At 41.8% G+C, this 27,599-nt stretch overlaps 1 protein-coding gene across 1 annotated transcript; it reads right to left on the bottom strand.

Moving 5' to 3' along the window:
• Nucleotides 1-36: 36 nt before the first annotated feature.
• LOC126176261 (octapeptide-repeat protein T2-like) lies at nucleotides 37-26,976 on the bottom strand. The gene is made up of 2 exons (XM_049923408.1): nucleotides 26,344-26,976; nucleotides 37-219 (listed from the first exon to the last, which is right to left on the bottom strand). Exons 1-2 carry the CDS (start codon nucleotides 26,974-26,976, stop codon nucleotides 37-39), a joined length of 816 nt encoding a protein of 271 aa, XP_049779365.1.
• Between the last annotated feature and the right edge of the window lie 623 nt (nucleotides 26,977-27,599).

Here is a 27,599-nt window from a genome sequence, read left to right as displayed (position 1 = left end):
TTCGATCTTGAGTCGTTTTCATCTGTTGACAAGTATTCAGTTTTCTTTGTACTGATCCGTAGTCCATTCTTCCAAGCTGAGACTTGCCATTGGAAGTCGTTCTTGTTTTTGATTAGCAAGCAGACCATCATCAGCATACAGCAGGGTCCAAGGTGCTAATTTCTGAAGATCTCTGGTGTCCATTATCTTGATGAACAGATGGAAAGGAAGCGTGGGTCCCTGATGAACAATCAAAGAAACAAGAATGTCGTCTGATAAAAGAAGGCATTCTACTTCGAGGACAGTGGTAAAGTAGGCAGACCCGGTCAGTTAACGCTTAGAATGTATCATGCTCAGGGAGGGCAAATCATATTAGATGCAGTAGTAACCGGCCAAAAGACTCTATTTAAGTCCAGAAAAGTGAAGCGAAATTACCTGGAGCAGGTTTAGTTAATAAGCAAGCGAGCTTCGTGGATAGCATTGATGGCCCCACTGCCTTTCACAAAGCCACATTGATCGCCGACGGACTCCATTTCTGTTACCAGATTGGGACTATATTACTCAATGTCCACTCTGTTGGTATACTCTTCAATGATCTTGCTAGGGCAACCTGATAGTCTTAAAGCTGTCTCCCGATGCCTCGATCTCACTGTCAGCAGTTCTGCTGACAGATCATCTGCCCCACTGACCTTTTCAAGTATCGTCTTCTTATGTCTTGTAGAATTTGGGGCTTGGTTATCGACACGATTGGCTTTCGGACGGATGTGAACTGTTATACTAAGCAACACGGAAATTCTTAATTCGTGACTGTTTCACCAGCGCTCAGCTGCCTCCTTTCGGTCAACGGTAACTTTACCTTAATTGTCACAACACCACAGAATTTCTTTGTTTCTGCCTTAGGACTATGCCGGTTCTTTGACAGGCGACGGAAATCTTAATTTCCAGCTGGTTTGTCACGCCTTTTATGTATGTCTCTGTAATGGGCTGATTTCGCTGCTACAGTTTCCTTCTTAGTATTACTTCTAGCATCATAGTAGACACTGCTGTTTTCAGAACTTTTCGAAACAAGGAACTTGTGTTAGAACTCATTTTTTTCGCACTTCACTTCGTTATTAATTCTCTATACACAACAATATTTGATGTTTTATTGTACGGCGTCCAGTTTTTACACACATATTTGTTCACAGGTAATAGTTTCTTTTAATACACTGTATGTTGTTTCAACGCCAGTAATGGATGGAAGAAGGACTTTTGGAAAGATAACTTCGTATCATTTTTTGAACCGCCACAATTTATCCGTGCTTGGGCGTTTCGTTCTTTCTGTAAGTGGGCTGCTTCTGTGTTGGCAGCGCCGTGTAGCGCTTTGCATTGGATCTCTGACTGAGCTTTCTATGTAAGAGACTCTGTGGTTGACTGGACTCGTTGTTTTAAGTTAATCGCCAATACTGTTGGGCAGTTGGAAGTTAGTCGCCAGCACTGATGGAAGTACTGTTGGGCAGTTGGAGGTGAACAGTCAGCAGTGATGGATGTTAAATGTGAGAATTTAACATTGATGGAGGGTAGAGGTCTGAAGTCTTAGCGTAGGCTAACTATCTGGAAGTATCTGACTTGGAGATTGAAAATTGTTCATGATTGTACATCTTTGTACTGGATGTCAATGACGAATTATATTCGTGTTTGGACTGGATGTCACATTATTAAGGTAAAAAATACATTATTTGGTTTGCAACAAAATCTTTCCTTTGCTATGCCTATTAGTACTTAGTGGCTTTAGTAGTTAGAATCTTTTTATTTAGCTGGCAGTCCTGACGCTCGCCGTAGTGCAGTAGTTCGAGTAATGAAGATTTTTGTAAGTGCTTAATGAAATGTATAGGTTATTGTTAGGATTCCTTTTTACTCTGGGCCATTCTTTTGAATTAATTATTTGAAGACAGTTTTTTTTTTTTTGCGGTCAGGCTGCGTTGCGCTAGGATATAGTGGGCCTCTGTCATTCAGAAATTTAAGTACAGATTCACAGATTCACACAACCAAATAAAGAACTGTCATTTCTTCTTTGAAGTCGTTATTTTGACGCTCATTCGTGCATGACGTGGGCACTCTTTAAGAGCGACTGTTTCAAAAGGGTGGCCTTCGCGTCTATAACTAGTTGTGATTATGTTTTCAAACAAGTAGGGAGTCATTCAGGCTTATATTGCTGCCACTGTAGTACGTTCAATGATGCAATGATCGCTTCTTGAAAAACTTGTTTGTGATAATTAAATGGCGACCTTCGGCAAAATTTAATATTATCTTACCATTTTCATTCATTACGTCTGCATCAACATGTGCTGTGGCATCGATAACCATGTATTTTCGACCCAACAAAACCATTCAATAACCAGCGGTAATTATGGTATAAATCTATGACTCTTCCAGGGTCTTTTCATGGAGCATCTTCCGTATATCGTAAGTTAATGCCTTCAGGCAACCCAGACATTATATTTTAACTTCTTTGGGTAACCTATTTGCGGAGAGAACCGTGAGAAAATATGGCACTTCTGGGCATAACAGTGGCCAATGTGACAGCGAAATATTTCATTACGCACTTATTTTGTATAAAAGCTCTTAATATGCTCTATTGTATTGCATGTGACTGTGACGTAATACTGAAATTTCTGCTGTGATTGCCACGCGTAAAGCACTTGATTCAGTGTAAGTTGTGACACAGAATTGAACATGTACTTAGTATTTGGTGACTTCAAATGCAAAGGAGTGATATTCACACAATTACTAGATCAGGAACTTCACAGCCAACTGTTAGATATGCTGGTCAGGAATCTGAAGTATTTGATTTTGGAGAAATTTGTTGACCTTCATATATCTCAACTGCTATCCCCAGTTATTTGTTCAGTAACATTACGAGAACAATGGAAGTTAAGCTAAAATAGTATTTTATGTTTCGATCACAATTACCACTTTGGCAGTACTCTTAGTGCATTGAGGGATGCCATTAGTAATAACGTAAATGAGAAACTCGTGGAACTAAATTTATTTTAGGAACTTATGATTTTTGGCGGGTATCTACCACTTTTTACCGACAATTAGTAAACATTAGTATTCATAATGAATAAATCACAGGATAAATCATGTTAAAACATTAAAGTAGGTGTAGCAAAATTATAGAAAGAAAGAGCAAGTCAATAATGTATGAACACGCAGATTTGTATTTTGAAAGATCCTATACTTGTGATAAATAATTTCATTTAAAACAAAATTTCATTGCAAGAGAGTCAGGTGATCAGCATTCCTGCACAAAATAGTTGTATATAAAAGTAAATGTAATATGACAAATTAATTACCTATATTTTAATACCTATACTGGAAAGTTACTTACGATGGAAACAACTGCCACTTGATTAAAAGGTGTCTGTCTTCTCACTTTACCAATTCATTCATTAGTAAAAAAGGAGGTCTCAGTTCTGATATAAACATACATTATGGAAAAAGTTTATTTTATTATTATTCATCTATAAGCAAGTTAATGAATTCAAAGATAGAAGTAAAAAATGGAAAGTAACTAAAAACACAAGAATTTTCTGAAATAACTCAAGTCCTAGAAGTTTTAGTTACTTTAATTTTTCTTTTCTCTCAAATGAAAAATTCTTAAATATTATGCATTAAAACATTTTAGTAGGGCAAATAAATTTTATATTTAATTATTCTGAGTCCTACACCCATCACAAAATTTTCTGCTACTATTGATATTACCCATTACTCATCTGACCATAAATCCTTGTCTTCTTTCCATTTCACTTCACTGATCCCCACTATATCTAGATTGAGCGTTTGCATTGTCCCTTTAGACTTTGTAGCTTCTCTACCTCGTTCAAACTTCTGACATTCCATGCCCTGAATCATAGAACATTGTTCTTTCGTTGGTTATTGAATCCTTTTCTCGTGATTACCTCACCCTTTGCAGATCCGAGTAGCAGAATATTCCGCAATCTACATTTGCACCTACGTGATTACTCTGCAATTCACAATAAAGTGCCTAGCAGAGGGTTCAGTGAACCACCTTCAAGCTGTCTCTCTACCGTTCCACTCTCGAACGGCGTTCGGGAAAACGAGCCCTTAAATTTTTCTGGGAGTGCACTGATCTCTCTTATTTTATCGTGATGATCATTCCTCTGTATGTAGGTGGGTGCTAGCAGAATGTTTTCGCAATCGGAGCAGAAAACTGGTGATTAAAATTTCATAAGGTCCAGTCACAACGAAAAACACCTATGTTTTAATGAATGACAATCCATTTGAAGTATCATATATGTGGCACTACCTCACATATTTCGCGATAATACAAAACGAGCTGCCCTTCTTTGTACTTTTTCTATGTGATCCGTCAGTCTCACCTGATGCGGATTCCACACCGCACAGCAATACTCCAGAATAGGGCGGACAAGGACAAGACCTGTAGCACCTTCTAAGTGCACTGCCAATGAATCATAGTCTTTGGTTTTCTCTACCGACGACATTATCTATGTGATTGTCCCAATTTAGGTTATTTGAAACGTAATCGCTAAGCAATTAACTGAATTTACAGCCTTCATATTTGTGAGACTAATAGTGTAATCGAAATTTAGCGGATTTCTTTTAGTACTCATGTGAATAACTTCACACTTTTCTTTATGCCGGATCAATTGCCACTTTTCGAAACATACAAATATTTTATGTAAATCATTTTACAATTCGTTTTGGTCATCTGATGATTTTACAAGATGGTAAATGACAGCATCCTCCGCAAACAATCTAAGAGGGCTACTCTAATTGTCTCCTATGTTGTTAATATACACTCCTGGAAATTGAAATAAGAACACCGTGAATTCATTGTCCCAGGAAGGGGAAACTTTATTGACACATTCCTGGGGTCAGATACATCACATGATCACACTGACAGAACCACAGGCACATAGACACAGGCAACAGAGCATGCACAATGTCGGCACTAGTACAGTGTATATCCACCTTTCGCAGCAATGCAGGCTGCTATTCTCCCATGGAGACGATCGTAGAGATGCTGGATGTAGTCCTGTGGAACGGCTTGCCATGCCATTTCCACCTGGCGCCTCACTTGGACCAGCGTTCGTGCTGGACGTGCAGACCGCGTGAGACGACGCTTCATCCAGTCCCAAACATGCTGAATGGGGGACAGATCCGGAGATCTTGCTGGCCAGGGTAGTTGACTTACACCTTCTAGAGCACGTTGGGTGGCACGGGATACATGCGGACGTGCATTGTCCTGTTGGAACAGCAAGTTCCCTTGCCGGTCTAGGAATGGTAGAACGATGGGTTCGATGACGGTTTGGATGTACCGTGCCCTATTCAGTGTCCCCTCGACGATCACCAGTGGTGTACGGCCAGTGTAGGAGATCGCTCCCCACACCATGATGCCGGGTGTTGGCCCTGTGTGCCTCGGTCGTATGCAGTCCTGATTGTGGCGCTCACCTGCACGGCGCCAAACACGCATACGACCATCATTGGCACCAAGGCAGAAGCGACTCTCATCGCTGAAGACGACACGTCTCCATTCGTCCCTCCATTCACGCCTGTCGCGACGCCACTGGAGGCGGGCTGCACGATGTTGGGGCGTGAGCGGAAGACGGCCTAACGGGACCGTAGCCCAGCTTCATGGAGACGGTTGCGAATGGTCCTCGCCGATACCCCAGGAGCAACAGTGTCCCTAATTTGCTGGGAAGTGGGCGTGCGGTCCCCTACGGCACTGCGTAGGATCCTACGGTCTTGGCGTGCATCCGTGCGTCGCTGCGGTCCGGTCCCAGGTCGACGGGCACGTGCACCTTCCGCCGACCACTGGCGACAACATCGATGTACTGTGGAGACCTCACGCCCCACGTGTTGAGCAATTCGGCGGTACGTCCACCCGGCCTCCCGCATGCCCACTATACGCCCTCGCTCAAAGTCCGTCAACTGCACATACGGTTCACGTCCACGCTGTCGCGGCATGCTACCAGTGTTAAAGACTGCGATGGAGCTGCTATGCCACGGCAAACTGGCTGACACTGACGGCGGCGGTGCACAAATGCTGCGCAGCTAGCGCCATTCGACGGCCAACACCGCGGTTCCTGGTGTGTCCGCTGTGCCGTGCGTGTGATCATTGCTTTTACAGCCCTCTCGTAGTGTCCGGAGCAAGTATGGTGGGTCTGACACACCGGTGTCAATGTGTTCTTTTTTCCATTTCCAGGAGTGTAGATCATTAACAATAGAGGACCTACAACACTTCCTTGGGGAACGCCGGATATTACTTTTGCTTTACTCTACGACTTTCCGACTATTACTACGAACAACTGCAACATCTCGACTTCCTCAGCCACCTCTGTTGCTTGAATGTGATAGCACATGAGGGTATCGCTTGGTAAGTAATTGAAGCATAGTGCTTTATTTACTAGTTTTCTCTGTAAGAAGAATACCGACGTTTGGAAAGTTATGGACGTTTCCTGGTATGGTTTTAGACCTACAGATGTTGAATGAAACTAAAACACTATACATATAACTTCAACCAAAGAGATTACATTATGACTTTGTTATTCGCAGATGACCAAGTGTTAATTTCGAAAAATGGAGATGGACTGCAGAGAGATTCCTACAAACTAGTCGATTCGATAATTCTGTATTATTCTCTCCCCTTTGCTTAATGAATTTATCAAGCCTGAATCATTCTACTCAATGGTTTTGACATAACATTGTCCACTTGATAAAATGTACTGTGATTACTGCAATATTGAAAATTCTCGAACTTGACAAAATGTAGATTTCAAAGTATGCTATCACTTATCTTGACAAATATATTTTTAGATTAGTTACCAGAATTAAAATTAAAATTTCCAAATCAATGGAGATGACTACAAAATGTCAAGTCTTGAAAAAATGCTGAAATATTGGCACCAAATGATCAACATAGATCAGTATAGAAGGACAAGTAATTTTATCAGCCTACTTCTTTTGTCTAGTATCATTACAATAAAATTATTACTTTTGAATAAAAGAATACCTGGCTGAAGGACTAAATTAGATATACTTGTAAATTTATTAAATTCTGCTCCATATTTATGATATTCAGTCAATTTAGTAGGGCTCTCTGAATCAGGAACCTATCCAAGGTAATAACGACATAGGTCTATAATGTACTCTACCACACACAATCTACACTGACACAAAACATTACATTACAGGAAAATTACTTTTTTCAAAAGAGTCATTGGAATTTGTGGCACTCTTAGTACTATCATATTGGTGATATCGAATGTCGTAATCTTTGGAAGTGGTTGGTTGTCAGTAACAGTGGTCCATAACTGCTTCGTATTGGACAGCAACATCTGTTTAATATTGTGCACTTGGACAAACTTTTTGTCACAGTTCTGTCCACTGCAATTCGTTAGCACCACACCTGTGAGAATTTGCATGCTGTTCAGTCTCACCTGCTGGTAATGATGCATGCAGTGGCCGAATTGCCTCTGTGGCACATTAAGTTCCAAAGTCATTATTAAGTAGACGTAACTTTACGAATCTCTTTGTCTGTCGTTGCCCAGTGATTACAGCAAGCTATTTTTATTAAATTTGAGCTTCATAAAATATACATATTACTACCTTATACTGAGAAATAAATATTTATGCATAAAATACACTCTTTATGGCGTTACATGTGGCCTACCCTTTCTTGGTGAATGATTATATTCAGGGTAGGAAGGAAATATCAAGACAAACAACATATGAGTCACAACGATTCGGCGATCTGAAATACGAGCTTATAGTATCAAAATTCTTGAATAATGCTGTTGTAAAATTTAAAACTTGATGAATTATCCTTTGTGCATGAAACATATGTGTAGTTTTACATTATTTTGCCTGCATAACATTTTCTTATACACAACGTGTGCCATACATCAACAAAATTGTATTTATAGAAAATAACTTCTGGAAAAAAATTCCTGTCGCATTCACCTAAAACACAATAGTAGCCTGATGGTTGTATATTGTTAACAAAGTTGCTAAAACTATTCATTCATGAATCACATTTTTTAACTCTTATGCTTAAATAAAAGAATAATTGAATCATAACTTGCTAAAACTTCTTCTAAAAGTACTATTGTACAGCCATAGTTTATGCGCCTCTTCACCGACGAGGGTTGAACGAAAAGTAATGCCTCCACCTTCGTGAATTGGGTTTGCATAGGAACATCTTAATAAATCAGATGCAGAAGTAATACTTAGAGTGTGATCTTTAATTACCAATATTCACTTATACACATAATAACCATCCAAATGGATACATTTCTGTCAAGGATGAACAAGTTTTCTGAAACCGTCACAGAAGTAGACACGCTGTTTCGGCAATTACTGTCTCACAGTTCTCTCAACGTCTTCATCAGAAGCTTAATGATGTCTCCGCAGATCGACTTTCATTATCGGGAACAGATGGAAGTCAGATGGCGCTAAACCTCGAGGCTGCTGTACGGTGGTGGGATTCAGTTTCTGAAGTTCTGCTGTGGTGGCACGTGAGCCCATCGTGCACAGATCTTCCGATAGCCAAGCAAAGCAATAATGTGACCCACACGTTCTTGTGAAATGCCGATTGTGCTTGCAGTTTCTCTGTGACTGATACGACGATCGTCTTGAATCAATCTGTCAACATTTTGCTTGTGAAGCTCGGTGGTTGCTGTCACAGGACGCCCAACTCTTTGTTTGTCTCGCAGGTGAGATGTTCCCGCCTCAACATCTTTAAACTTACTCGCCTAACGACGCACAGTATTCACATCAACACAACCACTATAAGCTGCTTTCATTCTCTAATGTATCTCCTTTGGGATGACACCTTCTGCTGTCAAGAATTCAATGACCGCACGTTGCTTAAATAGAATTGACCGAACGTCTGCGCAGAGTTTCATATGTTAGGCTGTAACAGCACAACGGTTCAATGCTAAGGCATCCCGCCAACTGGAGCTGTCGAGAAGAGGTTACGGAACAAGCCAGTACTTGCCACATACCAATGCTGCCAACTGTTGAAGAGTTATGAAGGTTAGGCATAACTTTTCAATCAATCCTCGTACATTTAAAATCACAAGATTTGGTGCGCATCATGCGATCCAATATGTGTCCTCATCTCTGCATCCATTTTCATTTGTTCTCTTACAATTTCCATTTTCTGTGCAAGATCCATATCATGTCTTTGTGGAAAGTGAACCACTTATTCCATTAAACGTTCCCAAATTTTTCTTAACATAATTTCTTCAGGAGTAAAGCCTTGAATTCATGTATTAAGTAGTTTAATATTTGCTAGAGTTCAGTAATGTATTTGCCTCACATCCTGCAGTTAAAATGTCAATATATCCCAAACAGTCAGACTAGCTTATTCATATAGCATTACAAAAAACTTTCTGCTGGTAAGTAGCCGGTAATGTATATTTCCTCTAATGTTTCACTTGCTTTCCATATCTGCATACTTCGGAATTAAATTGCAAATCATTACTCAAAATAATGTACTATAGAGTACCCACTTTCACAAAATAGTCTTCCACTATTTGTTTTAAGTCTAATTTGGTGGTGGCCTTATGTACCGCACATGCCTTAATAAACTTTGCAAGTGCATCCAACAGAACTAGTCTGCGTGAACAATTCCCACACCTTTTGGACAGCAGTCCCTACAAGTGCACTACTAACAATTCTACCATGACATTCACACTAAAGGTTTGCACAGGAGCCCAACTGGCTTTATTTGTTACATTCACCACAGGGCAAAGGTCATACAGCTTTATCCTTCCCATGACTTTCCTCCTCATTACTCCAAGCATCACTAGTTCTGTGAGATTTGCCTAGTATTTAGTCGGCCTACAGAACTGGAAGGTAAACGGTAGTAACCAGTCTGTTCCAATGTGTACAGACTACGCAAACATGACCAACACTCTTCTTTATTCACATCTGTCCTCAAATATAGCATTTCATTATAATTCTTCTAATGGTTGCATAGATTCCTTGCATCCTTTTTGCAATATTTAAAATGAACGCACGCCTTTGGTAAGATAACGTCTCATACTTCTGCAAATGTCCCAGATATTTCTCTGAGCATCTAAGGTTGTTTTTGTTGCGATCTTCAGTCTGAAAGGTGGTTTGATGCAGCTCTCCAAGCCACTCTGTCCTGTGTGAGCCTCTTCATCTCCAAATAACCACTGCAACCTCTCTCTCTCTCATTCTGCGTACTGTATTCATCTCTTGGTCTCCCTCTACGATTTTTACCCCCCCCCCCCACACACACACTTCCCTCCAGTATTTGGCGATCTCTTGTTGACTTGGAATGTGTCCTGTTACCTGATCCGTTCTTTTGGTCAAGTTGTATCACAAATTTCTTGGCTCCTCAATTCTATTTAGTACATCCTTATTGGTTACATGATCGACACATCCAATCTTCAACATTCTTCTGTAGTACTACATTTCGAAATCTTCTATTCTCTTTTAATCTACATTGTTTATCGTCCACGTTTGCATGGCTGCACTCCATACAAATACTTTCCGGAAAAACCCTAAGACTTAAATCTATATTAGATGTTAACAATTTTCTCTGCTTCATAAATGCTTTTCTTGCCATTACCAGTTTACATATTATATGCTCTCTATTTCTGCCCTCGTCAGTTATTTTGCTGCATAAATAGTAAACCTCATCTACTACCTGAAGCGTCTTGCTCATGGGACTTCAACAGAGCTCACAATCTGCAGCACTGTCTCCTTAACTAACTGTGCTCCTCTGGTTTTGCGTCTGGTGAAAGGATTGACTAGAGACTACATTCCATTATCTTTGTTTTGCTTTAGTTGACGCTCATCTTGAATCCTACTTTAAAGGGACTGTCCATTCTGTTCGACTGCTCTTCCAAGTCCTTTGCTGTCTCTGACAGAGTTACAGTAAGGCGAAAAATGATACCCCTTACAGAAATGGCGGAAAGGGACAATGAACAACGCCAGGTGCACTTAGTGTGTAGGCCAGCCTGCCTCATTCGACATGCTGAAAAGGCTATTCCGGCATTCATTGATGGAAATGTGTTGAACCAACGGCAGACTGTAGCACACATGGAACAAATGATGCCCGACGTCTGGTCACAGAGGTCATACTTGGATATTCCAGCGTCTGGAAGACAAGGTTGCGAGGAACAGCTTTGCGCACGGGATTTCAACGGAACTGACAGTACTTATAAATGTTTTAAATTAGGTGACTCTCCATCCAGTCCACATAACGACAGCTGTAAGAGACCCAGAGGCATTAGTGTAGGATCTGAAGGAATGCCTCCCACATGCCTCCCACAAGTCCTAGCAGTTAACTGTAGAGCCATTCGCAATAAAGTGCCAAAGCTTGAAGTTCTGCTTAAAAGCAGTGAAACTCATTTAATAATAAGTACAGAAAGATGTTTCAACCTTTAGTTGATACTACTTTTTTTGGGGGGGAAAATTTAAGTGTATGTCGAAAATACTTACTGACATAGCAGTAGTGTATTTTTATCGCTCAGAGCCACCGAGATAAAAATTGAACCCATAAATGAAATTTTTAAGCAATATTCAGTATCAGGAGTGGGCATGAAACGGCATTTATACTTTTCTATTTACCACCCAACTTTCCTCCTGAGCCGGCCGCGGTGGTCGAGCGGTTCTAGGCGTTTCAGTCCGGAACTGCGCTGCTGCTACGGTCACAGGTTCGAATCCTACCTCGAGCATGGATGTGTGTGATGTCCTTAGGTTAATTAGGTTTCAGTGGTTCTAAGTTCTAGGGGACTGATGACCTCAGATGTTAAGTCCCATAGTGCTCAGAGCATTTTTTTCCCTCCTGATGTAACCTCAGTTCTGTTGTACATACGTTCACCAATCATATGGCAACCACTGTTGAAGATATTCATTATCCAACAGTCAACTGGGAAAGTTACCGTTTTGTTAGAGATGGGCACGAGAAGACATTCAATGAAACATCACAAAAAGCTTTCTTGGAAAACTGCTTAGAACACATAGTTAGGAATCCTACTCATGAAGAAAACATATTAGACCTAAAGGCAACAAATAGACCTGACCTCATTGAGAATGTCCACATCGAAACTGGTATCAGTGACCATCATGTGGTTGTGACAACAGTGGTCACCAGAGAACAAACGGAAACTAAAACATATATATATATATATATATATATATATATATATATATATATATATATATATACATACATATATATATATATATGACAGCAGCATGAAGCGCAACTAAAGTTCAAGTTTAATATAATAGTTTGCCATGAACTGGATAGAAATGTACCCAGTGGAACAGTTCATAATGGGAAGGGTCATCCATGGTATACATTAATGTATAGAAACTTCTAACGGCACAAAGACTATTGCATAATAGGTGTAAAACAAAGTAAAGGGCACAGATGGTGAATGACACACGTTTGGCTGTCAAGAGAGCAATGGTTAAGTCTTCAGTGAGTATCGTAACAGGATACTAGGAAACGATCTTTTACAAAACTCAAATAATTATGGTCATATGTAAAGTTGTTAGTGGTAGCAAAGTTTTTCAGGTCACTGGCAGGTGAGAAACTGAAACTGAACTGGAATTAAGGGTACCAAACCAAATGCTGAATGCCCAACTCCGTTTTCCTAAGTTCCCTTGCAACCCAAGAGAATTGTCCCAATGTAGTCCTCGTATCACTGAAAGGATGGGTGAATGAACCATTAGTGTTAGTGATGTTGAGAAATAGCTGAAATAATTCAAATTGAACAAAGATCTATGGCCCGGTGGAATCCCTATCAGATTCAGTACTCAATTTGCTGCTATCTTAGCTCATCTTTGAACTATAATCCATCGCGAGTCCCTAGAGCTGGAAACAATGGCCGTAGATGGAAGACCGAACGGGTCACACCCGTTTAAAAGAAGTCTAGCAGACGTAATCCACAAAACTATAGTTCAATATCCTTGATGTTGATTTGTTGCAGAGTCTGAAAAAATAATGTGTGGTATCTCGAAGATAATTACCTCCTCCATGCCATCCAGCACGGTCTCCGACGACGTCGATCATGTGAAAACCAACTTACACTTTTCTCACATGACGTAATGAAAGCTTTGCATCAAAGTAATGATGTATATGCAGTATATCCTGACTTTCGAAAAGCATTCGACTCTGTACTGCATCTATGATTATCATCAAAAGCATCAATGTATGATGTATCAAGTGAAATATGCTATTGGATTGAGACGTTTTTAGTAGGGAGGATGTATCAAGTTGTCTTGGATCGAATGTCATTGACAGATGTTGAAGTAACTTCGGGTGAGCCCTAGGGAAATGTGTTGGGACACTTGCTGTTCATGTTGTGTGTTAATGACCTTGCGGATGTATTAATAGCGTTGTCGTTGTAGTCTTCAGTCCGAAGACTGGTTTGATGTAGCTCTCCATGCTACTCTATCCTGTGCAAGCTTCTTCATCTCCGAATAATTACTGTAATCTACATATTTCTCAATATGTCTGGGTCTTCCTACAGTACTAAACTGGTGATCTGTTGATATCTCAGAATGAGCCGTATCAGCTGATTCCTTCTTTTAGTCAAGTGCCACAAATCTCGTGTCTCCCCAATTGTGTTTAGAACCTCCTCATTTGTTACGTGGTCTACCCATGTAACCTGCAACATTCTTCAGTAGCACCACATTTCAAAAGCTTCTATTCTCTTCTTGTCTAACCGCTTTATCGATCACGTTTCACTTCCATACGTGGCTACATTTCAAACAGATATCGTCAGAAAAGATTTTATATCACTTAATTCTCTTCCTCAGAAGTGTTTTTATAAAATTTAATTCTATTTTTCAAAAGCGCTTTTCTTGCCATTGCCAGTCTACATTTTACATCCTATCTACTTCGACCATCACTAGTTTTCCTGCTGTTCCAAGTAGCAGAACTCATCTACTACTTTAAGTATCTCGTTTCCCAATCTAATTTCCTCAACATCACCAGATTTAATTCGACTACATTCCATTATTCTTGTCTTGCTTTTGTTGATGTTCATCTCATATCCTACTTTCAAGACATTGTCCATTCCGTTTAACTACTCTTCCAGGACCATTGCTCTCTCTCACATTTTTAAAATGTTATTCACAAAACCTTAAAGTTTTTATTTTATTTTATTCTTTGCTGAACTTTAATTCGACCTCAAATTTTTATCTGGATTCCTTTACTGCTTGCTCATTTTACAGATTGAAAGACTGCAGCCCTTTCTCACTTGCTTCTCAATCACAGTTTCCCTTTGATGCCACTCGACTCTTATAACTGTCGTCTGTTTCCTACACAAATTGTAAATAGAATTTCTCTACTTGTATTTTACCACTGTTACCTACAGGATTTCAAGGAAAGTATTCCAGCCAACATTGTCAAGAGCTTCCTCTAAATCTACAAATCCTATAAACATAGGTTTTTCTTCCCTTAACCTATATCCTAAGGTAGATCTTAGGGTGAGTAGTGCCTCGCGTGTTCCTACATTTCTCTGAAATCCAAACTGATCTGCTTCTACTAGCTTTTCCATTCTTCCATAAGAAATTTATGTTAATATTTTGCAACCATGACTTATTAATCTGACGGATTGGTAATTTTCACACCTGTCAGCAACTGATTTCTTTGAAGTGGAATTAAGACATTATTCCTGAGGTCTGATGGTATTCAACCTGTCTCATACATCTTGCACAGCAGATGGGAGAGTTACATCGTCACCGACTCTTCCAAGGCTGTCAGTATTTCTGATGAAATGTCGCCGACTCCAGGGGCCTTCTTTCGACTCAGATCTTTCAGTGCTCTGGAAAATCCTTCTCCCAGCATCACATCTCTCATCTCAGTTTCATCCACGTCCTCCTCCATTTCGATACTATTACTTTCCAGTTGCATACACCTTCTATACGTACAAACCTTCCACATTAATGATTTATCTTCTTTGCTTAGTACTGGTTTCATTGGAGGTCTTGATATTCATACAGCTTGTTCTCTTTTCTTCAAGAGCCTCTTTAATTTTCATGTAGTAGGTGACTGCTACTGAAATGTGCTCCTTGAATTCTTCGTTTGTTCTGTAGTCCTTCCTGCTTAGTTATTTTTTACTTCCTGTTAGTCTCATTTGTATTCCCTTCTGACTGTTTTATTTGCTGCATTTTTATATTTTCTCCTTTTACCGATTAAATTCGGTATTTCTTGTGTTACCCAATTATTTCTACTAGGCTTTGTCCTTTTACCTGTTCAATTCTCTGCTGCTTTCACTATTTCACCCTCTTAAAGCTGTCGATTCCTTTTCTACCATACCTCGTTCCCATGTTGTAGTCAACCGTAGCCAAGTGTTTCCTCTGAAACCCTCAGAAACCACCGGTGCTTTCAACTTATCCAGGGCTCATTTTCCTAATTTCCTACATTTTTATAATTTCTTCAGTTTTAATCCACAGTTCAGAATGAATAAGTTGTGGTCAGAGCCCACATCCGCCCCTGGAAATGACATACAATTTAAAATCTGAGTCAATATCTCTGTCTTGGCATTATATAATGATATATGGCTATACGTACTGACTGTTCTTTTGACACACACACACACACACACACACACACACACACACACATATATATATATATATATATATATATATATATATATATATATATATAAGATGACGAGATGCACGCCAGGCTCGAACTCATACAGGGATCGGCGAAATGCCACGAGTAATGAGTAAGGATAATGGGCAAGAGGCGCTACATTAGTAGCGTGTGGAGAAGATGAGAATATGGTTCTGACGGAGGGCATGCAGGGTGAGCCGTGTATCGACTCGTGCTACAACTTGTGTTTAGATTGCATTGGTTTTCCTTTTCTTCCCCTGACATGATTGTTTGATATGTTCTCTGTCATTAAGTGGCTGCTTGGTTGTCTTTTCGCTCTGCTATCGATATCTGCGTTTTTGCTTACGGGAAACTGCTATTGACCGGTTGTAACTTCGTGTGGTGGCGCGAAAGTAGGGGCGTTGCGCACAGAGAATGTGGCGGACACGAGAGGGCCGTGTGGCTCTCCAGCGCGAAGCAGGCGTGGTCGGTTGTACCGAGTCACCACGTGATGTATGTCGGTTGTGTGTAACGAGCGGGTCGAGTTGACGGAAGAGCTCCCGCGTGTTGGTTGTATACAGAATCGCCCCACGAGTAGTTGCTGTTCATTTCGCCTTGGTAGGACGTTAACAAGCTTCTTTAAATCCTCCGTTTCAACACTGGAGTTTAAAAGGAGACGTCTAACATGAAGGAGCGCTCCGCCATTTTTGTTTCCCTTGACCTCCAAAATGCCTATGACCGTGTATGGCATCCCGGTCTCCTCTTTAAACTCCTAACCTACGCCCTGCCTATCAATTTTGTCCGTCTGGTCGCTTCCTTCCTCTCGCACCGTCCTTCCTATGTCACCCTCCACAACACCAATTCCCGTATCTTTTATCCCACGGCTGGCGTCCCCCAGGGTTCTGTCCTCTCCCCTCTCCTTTATCTCTTGTATACAGCTGATATGCCCAAGCCACCCCCACCAGTCCACCTTCTCCAGTATGCTGATGACACCCCCTTCCTTGCTCTCTATCCTACCCTTCAACGGTCTCAACGTACCCTCCAAACCCACCTTAACCAGTTCACCACTTGGTGTAACCAGTGGTTCCTCTGTCTCAACCCCTCCAAAACCCAGACAATCGTCATAGGCCGCACCACTCACTCCTTTCGCCTCCATGATTTCTACCTCACCCTTTATGGTCGTCCTATCCAACTCACCCCCACCCTGAAATACCTTGGCCTCACCCTTGAGCGACACCTCACCTGGACCCCTCATCTCCTGACCATCCAGCAGAAAGCCCATTCCCGCCTCCGCCTTCTGAAACTCCTGTCTGGCCAGACCTGGGGATTGCATCCTTCTACCATCCTCCACACCTACAAATCCCTAATCCGTCCTATCCTCTGTTATGCCAGCGTTGCCTGGATCTCCGCCCCCACCCGCTTTTACAAGGCCCTCCAAATCCTTGAACGCCATGCGCTCCGCCTTGCCTTCCGTATCCGCCTTCCTTCCCCCACACGGCTCCTGTATGAACTGATCCCCTTCCCCCACCTCCTCCTGTTCCTCCAACATCTCCGCATCCTTTACATTGTTCGCAGGCTTGATCCCCCCCACCCTCTGGTTTCCTCCTTCCTCTCCACCCCCCGCCCGTTGCCGCGCCTCTATCGCTGTATCCCTCCCTCTCTTCACCTCCACACCCTCCATATCCTTCATCAGGGCAATTTCCAACCCCTCCCCCTCCTGGATGACGAACTTCGCCGTGACATCTACCCTTCCTACCAACTATAACCTGGCCTTGTTCCCCCCCCCCTCCCCAGGGCCCCCTTTCCTCTTTCCTCCTTCTCCCAGAGCGGATTTCCCTCCGTCCCCCCTCCCCTGAGACCCTGCACCCCATACTTGCCTCTCTCCTTCCCACCCTACCTGGCCCTCTCCGGTGCGCCCCCTGCTCACCTCCCCCATCTCTTCCACTCCCTCCCTTCTTCAGGTCTCCCTCATCTCATAGCGCCTGGCAGATCCTCTGTATTGCTCATCATCAGTGTGCCACATCAGTGTTGTGTTTAGTGCTGTTACTCGTGTGCGTCAAGAGATGTGATTTTAATTGTGTCCTGCCTTGAGGTTCGCCGTCAGTGTTACGTTATGTGCTATGCCATCCGTCGCTACTTTTATGCTCCAGTCATACTGTGCCTTGTGTTCTTTTAACCGTCGCAGTGTGTGGCTTTTTATATGTGCTACTTTTAAACAGTTTTTTGTTATCTCCATTTTACAGTCACCCCTTTTTTTTGTCTTCCATGCTGTTCCCCCTTTTTTATATCTATGTTCACCTTATTCTCTCCTTTGCTGTTTTTCAATGTCTTCTATTGTTTTGTTCTGTCTTTCGGCTGAAGAGCAGCGCCTATGCTGCTGCCAGCCCGCCCCGATGGGGAATTGAAACACAATAAAGAAAAAAAAATGAAGGAGCGGTCACTGCCCGTCAACGTTGCAGGGAGGACGTGAACTCCGGTGACAGAGCGTGTTGTCGCGTGACCGTGGCGTGTTCGGTACGCTGGCGAGGCGTGCGCCGTCGGATGTGTGGATCCTTGCCATCGAAGGTCGTGTACTCCCTGTTCGAGCGTAATTGCAAGTTAAGTCCGTGGAAGGTTTAATTATTAAGTAATTTTGTGTAACCAGCGTCTCTTCTGCCTTGTGGCGTCCGGAGATCGGGTTTCCTGTCCCTGGCACCGGTGTAATTGAAGACAGTGATCTATCTTTCCTCCTCCCCTCGTTACTGTCCGATGGGAGGTGTAGTTCTGGGAGTATAATTGTTTCACTATTCTATCGTGGGTTATGAGTAAATTCATGCGTCTTGTTGGTTGATCATGTGGTCGCTCATTCACGACTGTGTGGTGCAATGTTTCCTTGCACGAGGTTAGCTCTAATTCTGTCAGCAAGTTAAGCCATCTTATAACAAGTTTTCGCTGGCTAAAAGTTGGTGCAGCGACCAGCCTGAGAGTGACAATTGTGTTTACGGGCGTATTTAAATTTGTCAGTATTGTCTAGCCTGAGCATCCCTGAGTGGGTGATTTGTGGACGCCTTACACGGGTCCGTCATATCTGTTGTGTTCTAATGATATTCCAGGACACTTTTGTTTGAATTTTTTTTATATTCCTCCAAGTTTCTGAATTCCTTTTGTTGCCATTAATCGTGTGTTTGCTGAGACCTCTTTAATTTTTTTAATGGCGGTGTTGATAGCTTCACTACCTCACCGTACTTTATTAACAAAGTTCTGTATTTACTTTAGTAACCTGTTAAATAATGTTCTTTAAATTCTTTTTAAAATTGTTGTGTTGCTATAAATTACTTGATTGCCGTTAGCGGTGGGTTTAAAAGGCTGTTTTTGCCCTACTGTTAGTTTCTGTAAGATACGAATAAAACATTTGTGAAAATACTCAGTAAATGCCTGAAGATGGCCTTGTAAGCCGAAAACCGGTTAGCAATAAAAATAATATTGTAAAACAAAAGCAAACTGGTGCTTTTCATTTATTATTATAATGTTGTTCTACCAAGAACCGACGGAATATTCTGTTAATATGATATTCTGTTAATATTTGTGAAAATCTCAACTCGAAAGTAAACTACTAGAAATTTGGCCCCGTTTCCCAACATGTGGTGTGGCTCGTAGTAATTGTAACCACTGTGTGTCACTAGGGTTGTTTGTGCAGCTGCGATGACCACTGTTTTCGGTGGCGCAGTGGTCAGCGCTTCTGCCTAATAAGCAGGAAACTGGTGTTCGAATCGCGATTTAACAAAAATTTTAAGCATTACCCTTCGATTGAAGCCATGCCCACTTGCAACCAATGTCTGAAATTCCTTTGTGCTTTATATAATCTGTCTGAAACGTTCTGGTGTCTACAGGTCTCTTCCACATATACAACATTCTTTTGTGATTCTTAAACCAAGTGTTAGCGATGATTACCTTAAGCTCTGTGCAGTGTTCTACCAAGCAGCTTCCTGTTTTATTCCTTTCCTCCAAAATATATTCACCTATTTTTCCTCTTCTTTTCCATTTTATCAAATTCTAATGTCCCGTCACAATTAAATTTTCATCTCACTTAACTATCTGAATAATTTATTATGTCTCATCATATTCTTCGTCAATCTCTTTATCTCTGCGTAGCTAGTTGGTAAATAACCCTGTACTACTGTGGCAGGTGTGGACTTCCTGTCTATCTTGGCTTTGTACTGCGTTCACTGTGCTGTCCATAGTAGCTTACCCACATTCCTATTTTCTCGTTCATTATTAAACCCACTCCTGCATTACCCCTGTTTGATTTTATATGTATAACCCTGTATTCACCTGACTGGAAGTCCTGTTCCTCTTGCCCCCGACATTCCCTAATTTCGACTGCATCTAACTTTAACCTATCCATTTCTCGTTTTAAATTTTCTATTCCACCTATCCAATTAAGGGATCTAACACCTCACGCTCCGATCCGTAGCACGCAATATTTGTAGCTCCTGATGACAACATCTTGGTGAGCAGTCTCCGCCCGGAGAACTGAGTGGGGAACTATTTTAACTCCGTAATATTATACTCAAGAAGACGCAGTCATCATTTAATCATACTGTAGATCCGTAACCCCTCGGGGGAAATTAAGGCTGTGGTTTCTCCTTGCTCTCAACCATTCGCAGTAGCAGCACAGCAAGGATGTTATGGTTGGTGTTACAAGGCCAGATCTGTCAATCATAGAGACTGTTACCATGCAGTTACTGGAATTGCTGCTGCCCCTCTTCAGGGACCACACGTCTGTCTGTTCTCTCAACATATACCCCTACATTGTGATTGCACCACTTACGGTACGGCTGTTTGTACCGCTCAGGCATGGAACCCATCCCATCGAGTGCAATATCCATGTTTCAAGGAGACGGCGGATATTAACAGTAACCTCGTCCTTTTTGCAGATGATGCAGGTATCAATAATCTGCTGCCTGATAGCAGCTACATAAATATTTAATTAGATCGTAATAAGAATTCAGAGTACTTCAAATATTGTTAACCTGGCTTAAATCTTCAGAATGTATAATTATGCTCTTCACAAAACTGAAAAACATAGTAGCCTATCACTATAAGGTCAACGAATCATAGTTGGAATTAATCTACTCATATAGATACCTGAGCGTAACACTTTGTAGAGATATGAAATGGAATGATCAGATAGGCTGAGTCTTGGACAAAGCAAACTGTGCAATTCAGTTTATTGGTGGGATACTAGGGGGTATGGAAATAAGTCTATGAAAGAGAATGCTTACAGATCACTCGATCTGAGGTGTGTGGTATCCATACCAAACTGGACTAACTGGAGATATTGAAAGTATGCAGGCAAGGGCAGCACGAATGGTCATAGTTTTGTTTGATCTGTGAGACCGTGTCACAGAGATGCTGAAGAAATTGAACCGGCAGGCACTTGAAGACAAACTACTCCAAGTAGCCTATTTACAAAGTATCACGAAGCGGCTTCAAATGACGACTATAGTAATATTCTGCAGCCCCCACCCCATGTATTGCTCTCTTAGGGATGATGACAAGATTAGAATAATTAGGGCACACGCGGAGACACGCAATCATTCTTTCCGTACTCCACATGTGAACAGAGTTCGAGAAACTCTAATATCTGTTACAATGGAACGTACCCATTGCGATGCATTACACCGTGATTTGCTGTGTATAGACGTAGATGTAGATGTGGCTGCCTTACCTGACATCACTCGTGAATGAACTGTAGATTCTGTTCCAGTCCTCCTGCCAAGGAAAAATATTTGACAGTACCACGAATCGGACCAGAGTGCTGTGCATAGCCGCCAGACTAGCTGATCAGTGAGCTACGGAGGCCGAAAATATGAACACTGCCTGCTAGTTAATTTAGATTTACTCATGAATTTTTCCAAGGAACCAAATTATTGATACATAGTCTATAAATCTATTAAATTCATTCTATGTTTACGACACTCGGTCATGTAAATAGGAGTCTTTGAAGCAGGAAACTACACCAGGCATTTATGCGATAGATCAGTTACCTTGTCTGTCGCAAAGAAACACCGAAACAAAACACTGTTATAGGAAAATTACCGTTTTCAAGAGTCACTGCGATTTAGTTATTGACCACTGTAAAAGACAGTCATACAGTTTCATGATGCTAGCACCGGTAAACGTCGTAATCTTCGAGAGAGTTTGGTCGGCAGCAACAAAGATCCAAAATTGCTCTGGGTGCTTAGTTTTTCTGTATCTCAATCTTGTGCAGTAGCATTAACTGTGATTAGAGTTTTCTTCTCTGTCCACTGTAAGTCATAAGGTGTCACGCTCGTGAGAAATCTCATGTTACTAAATCTCACCTCGCAAATGCACAACACTGTACACCATTTACGAGCCCACATCGCAGCTCAGACATGCTGCTGACGAGTTCTACAGCAGCAGAATTAGTGTACACATCCAAACATTCCAAGTTTCAAAGTAAATGTTAGCAAGACATACCAGTCATAATTTCCGCTATTATCTTTGTCTTAGGGTATCTCAGTGATTATAATAGCTCCATATCAGCATTAAAATCAATTTTTTTAAAGTGCAGTTCATTCAGAATTCAGAGGAAACGATAAATCTATGTAATTTTATATCTGAGAAGTAAAAAGGTATATGGATTACTGACACTGTGCAAGCATGGAAATGGCTCAACGTGGAACTCAGTCTTCACAGCAGCAGCCAAGCACTACCCAACGCATTTGCAACGCAATAACCAGCTTCTTCATCCTATGAGCAACAGCGATGGAAACTACTGCTTTGATAGACAAAGACCTGTCACCACTGTCTATGATGTCATACCTTACACAGGCAGTTGGTATGACCGGTAAAATGGCACACAGTTTGAGCACGTTTAGGGACATCAGTAGCTTATGACTGCAGTGAAAATAAAATATAAGTAGAGGACGCTTGTTGCCATGGATATTGGTAACATACAGACTCTGGAATTTCTTTCCTTGCTCCAGGAGTGAAAAACAGACGAAGAATACTATCTGACAGGAGGTGTGGAGATAAACTACAAAACATGCAGGAGTACACTGACTGGATGCAGCTGGGGAACTCAATAAATCGGAAACTATAGTTGAGTCTCTTGGGTTGTCATGTAGCTAGTGGTGATAATAATGATCGTTTAAAGGATATGTACCCGATGTTTCACGTAAAGTTTCAAAATTTCCAAGAATTACAAAGGTCCCTTACTGTTAATTTTTAATTTGTGAACTCTACTTCTCCTCCCTTCATTGACGCAGTCCTTACTGTTGTTTCTTTTTAATATCGTCTACGTGTTTTTTGAATTCTTACCTCAAAGGAAATATGATTAACACATATTACAGTTGTACTTTCTAGATATTTATTAGTACATCCACTTTGTCAAATCTATAATCCAGCAGAAGTTACAATTTTTCTTTGTCTAAGATATAGAAATTTAAAGATGATCATATCCCCCTTATCGTTATTTTAAATATACTTTGGTTGGGTTAAATAAAGTAGTATTTTAAAATAACAGCCAAGTGTGAACATTATCGTTCTTTAAATTTATTGAGGCTATGGTGCCCACACAGAAGTAGTGGAAATGTAGAAAGTAGTAGTGTTTCTTCTGTTTTTTGTAATTTGCAACGGATATTCACGGTAATTTCCCAAGAACGGAATAGATTAATTTGTAATTCTAGCTCCGAACCAATTTTTGAGTATTAACCAAAGCATACATTTCAAAGTTAGTGTCATTCCTTTGTATTGTGACTTTGTGAGGGTTCCCACTGACGGGGAATAGAAAATATTTGTGATTATTTTTATTTACATTAACATAAACCACTTTTGTGTTTATTTTCTTTAGCAAAACAATGTATAATGACTCCCTTGTTAGATTCCACCTATTGATTGTCAATCATAATCTTGTTGTTGTATTAAACGTCCTTGCGCTTTCTAGAAAAGGAAAAAATCTGTATTCATTAAGAACTACGTTTGGCAGTCTTCCAAAGAATTTTAATATTTCATTTTTATATTAATATGTCGCTCTAAACCACAAATAACATTTATACTAGTGCTCAATAGAAATTGAAGTCTCTGTTTATAATCAATTAGTTCACATAGATAATTATTTTAATTCATAAAATCTGCAGATCCTACGCTTCTTTTGAACTTTCAGTAGCTTATGTTTAATTTCTATATCTGAAGGTATTTACAACTCCACAGAATGTCCTCCTACTGTTCTTCTTCTTTTGGCTGTCTGAGCACAACGTTGACTAGTATCACCTTCATTTCTTCTGATTCTTAAGGTTTCCTAAATTCTTTCTCATACTTTGTAAGCTTCTTCATCTTTATGTTTATAATTTTTTTGTCCTGTGACTAAATCTGTACGGGAAACCTGTGGAAGCTTAATTTTCTTATTTGGAGTCATCTTGAACCCTACATTTCCTGTATTCTTATTTCTTACAGATCCCTTTTTGTCTCCTGGATCAAGCGTATTTTGGGTCTCTTGTTCATAAAGAACTTTAAACACTATGATTTTTCACACTGCAGCTGCGGTGGAACCTGAATCGTACTTGAATAGTTCAGTCTGTAGATCAATTGCCCGGAAAGGCGAAGATTCCGCTTTCGAGTCCCAGTCCAGCGTACAGTTTGTTTCTCAGAAACTTTCAAGAAGCTTCATTATCTGATGCGTCAGCTTCCCGTGGTTTGGCATAACGATGTGTCCGAAGGACGTAGCCCTTTCTTTCCTGATAATGTCAAGGAGTAATGGTACGTGGGAACGTTGTTCTTGGTTCACTGATCTTTTACAGTGGGCGTCTCCTGTTCTTCCAAATCTCAATATCCTCCTGAAAATCCTTTACACCAAAACGTTAGTCTTCGAAAAAACTGTATTGTTACGAGGTTCAGGCTTCCTGCTGCATACAACGCTTCACTGAAGATTACTATCTTCATTTTGCACTGGCTGACGGTATTTTATGTGGTCATAGTGAGTTTTCATGCTCAATAGTTAATCTTGTTTATTCGTGCTTCCATATCATCATCCTCTGTCATACCGGTGTCAATCCATTGTCTTCTAGATTTTCCCATGTTATAATATCCACCTAGAAGATATCCTGACATTAGTTACATACTTTGCCTCCTCGGTAGCGATCTAGAAACGTGCATTATAGGTAGGTCCTTGAAACTGGGTGCTTGATTATGGGCCTCTTCCAATGAGACCGAGAATGTCTCATTATAGCCAGCAAATTCCAGAAATACAGTCTACACCGCCTGGAGAAAAAACACAAAGTGCCTAGAAGGGGAGGAGGAAACAAAAAAAAAATAACTTTTCGGTTAAGAGGGTACGTGAATTTATTTCGATGATCGCAAAATCGTGTCAAATTTACAATTAAATTGGATGTATGAGCCTCCTGAACCTCTGCGGTCCGGATTATTGCACTAATTCTTTTATTGCAGGGGAGGGGGACGGGGGAAGGGGACTATCATAAACCCGTTGTGTCCTCTCCGGAGGCAAGCCGAGCAAAAACTGCTGTAACTGGTCCTTCATAATCTCAATACTGGCATTGGCGCAGAGTTGACGTCCAAGCTTTCCTCACACATATCGGACACAGAGCTTAGATCTTGGTGGGAACTGGAGTACCTCAGCATAACGCAGGCGGTTCATAGGCACACGTGCCATGTGCTGATGCACACTTTCGTGCTGAAAAATCTTACCATGATATGAGTGGTAACATACGGGGGTGCAGGGTGCCCGTGAAGTACTGTTGTGGCGTCAGTGTTCCGTCAATCAGTATCAACCGTGACCTGAAGCAGTACCTGATGGCTCCCCACACCATGAGGTCAGGAGCAGCACCACTGTGCCTCTCCAAAGCACTGGCAGAGTGGAACCTCTCTCCAGGTCGCCGCCATACTTCCCAATGAAGGTCATAATGAGTAGTTCAGAAGTGTGATGACCTTCGTCACCAGCCTGTGCTTGTCACGCCATCAGCATTTGTGTTGCTGAGCTAACGGCAATCTACACATGAAACGGTGGTGGCTCACACAACATGTTGTGGGGTTCGATCACCCGTTCGTGAATGGCAGACAGAAATTTGAAAGGAATACGGTTTGCGTGATGCACAATACGGCGATCATCGATTGTGGTGGTCAGAGGTGGTCGACCAAAAGCATGAGTATTCCTGCCCTCACATCTCCATTCAATCTTGTCACGTCTGAATGCTGCAAAAACCTGGACGCTGCACGATCCGAGCAGCTGGCTAAATTGAGACTATGAATGAGGCTCTTTGTAATCTTTCAGGTGCTTATAACGCTGTTGCACACGAGTACCAGATATCTCCATGTCCTTCACAGTGATCACTTAACATCTAGTGCTCCCCCTGCGGGTCTGGGGATTAGAATAGGCCCGAGGTATTCCTGCCTGTCGTAAGAGGCGACTAAAAGGAGTCCATCCCCCTCGCGGGGGTAGTTAGCGCCTGCGTCCGGAGACGGACGGTACCACGACCTATAATCGTGGTCTTTTTGGTTTTTCACTTCTCGTTTCTTCCTTCCTTTTGTTGGTTCCTTTCTTTGCTCTTCTCCACCTCACTGTCTTCCTTACTCTTTCCCTTGACTTCTCCTTGCCTTCTCATTGCCTTTTTCTCCTTGCCTTCTCGTTGCCTTTTTCTCCTTGCCTTCTCGTTGCCTTTTTCTCCTTGCCTTCTCGTTGCCTTTTTCTCCTTGCCTTCTCGTTGCCTTTTTCTCCTTGCCTTCTCGTTGCCTTTTTCTCCTTGCCTTCTCGTTGCCTTTTTCTCCTTGCCTTCTCGTTGCCTTTTTCTCCTTGCCTTCTCGTTGCCTTTTTCTCCTTGCCTTCTCGTTGCCTTTTTCTCCTTGCCTTCTCGTTGCCTTTTTCTCCTTGCCTTCTCGTTGCCTTTTTCTCCTTGCCTTCTCGTTGCCTTTTTCTCCTTGCCTTCTCGTTGCCTTTTTCTCCTTGCCTTCTCGTTGCCTTTTTCTCCTTGCCTTCTCGTTGCCTTTTTCTCCTTGCCTTCTCGTTGCCTTTTTCTTCTTGCCTTCTCGTTGCCTTTTTCTCCTTGCCTTCTCGTTGCCTTTTTCTCCTTGCCTTCTCGTTGCCTTTTTCTCCTTGCCTTCTCGTTGCCTTTTTCTCCTTGCCTTCTCGTTGCCTTTTTCTCCTTGCCTTCTCGTTGCCTTTTTCTCCTTGCCTTCTCGTTGCCTTTTTCTCCTTGCCTTCTCGTTTCCTTTTTCTCCTTGCCTTCTCGTTGCCTTTTTCTCCTTGCCTTCTCGTTGCCTTTTTCTCCTTGCCTTCTCGTTGCCTTTTTCTCCTTGCCTTCTCGTTGCCTTTTTCTCCTTGCCTTCTCGTTGCCTTTTTCTCCTTGCCTTCTCATTGCCTTTTTCTCCTTGCCTTCTCGTTGCCTTTTTCTCCTTGCCTTCTCGTTGCCTTTTTCTCCTTGCCTTCTCATTGCCTTTTTCTCCTTGCCTTCTCGTTGCCTTTTTCTCCTTGCCTTCTCATTGCCTTCTTCTCCTTGCCTTCTCTGGTCTCCGCCTTGGCGTTTGAGACAGTCTGTCCTCTTTCTCCCTCTCTCTTCTTTTTCCTCTTCTTCCTTCCTCCCTGTGCGTGCCTGAAGGCCGACCCACGCGTTCGCACGGTAGCCGGTGACAGGGTAAGGCGTAAGTCCCCGCCCTGGGTAGACATGTAAGGCACGCGCGTACCCCCTGGTAAAGGCCAGGCCCGGGGAGGGGTGATTGCCTGAGCTGATACCTTCTGACCATGCCGATTGGTCCCTCCGTCTGTTTCTCGGGAGGTGTGACCTGAGGTGTAAACATTCACCTAAGGTGGGAGTGCCCTCTGAGAGGGTCCCCACAAGGAAGGAGCGCGCCATCGGAGACGCTGGCAATCATGGGGGATTCCTCCGCAATGGATTCTACTCCATCTCTTTCGACTTCGACCCAAAAACGGAAACGTGACCAGCCAACAGTGACAAAAGTACTACCGCCTGCCCCACAGTTC

Source organism: Schistocerca cancellata, chromosome 3 (assembly GCF_023864275.1).
Source record: "Schistocerca cancellata isolate TAMUIC-IGC-003103 chromosome 3, iqSchCanc2.1, whole genome shotgun sequence".
Lineage (NCBI taxonomy): Eukaryota > Metazoa > Arthropoda > Insecta > Orthoptera > Acrididae > Schistocerca > Schistocerca cancellata.
Note: the sequence above shows the minus strand (reverse complement) of the source record. Positions and strands in the feature narration are given on the sequence as shown.

Bases quoted from the DNA above. Each gene is read 5' to 3' on its own strand.
- LOC126176261 (XM_049923408.1), bottom strand. From the start codon at position 26,976: ATGAGAAGGCAAGGAGAAAAAGGCAACGAGAAGGCAAGGAGAAAAAGG. The intron at 220-26,343 runs GCAAGGAGAAAA...ATTGTTCATCAG, and splicing joins GAGAAAAAGGCAACGAGAAG to GGACCCACGCTTCCTTTCCA.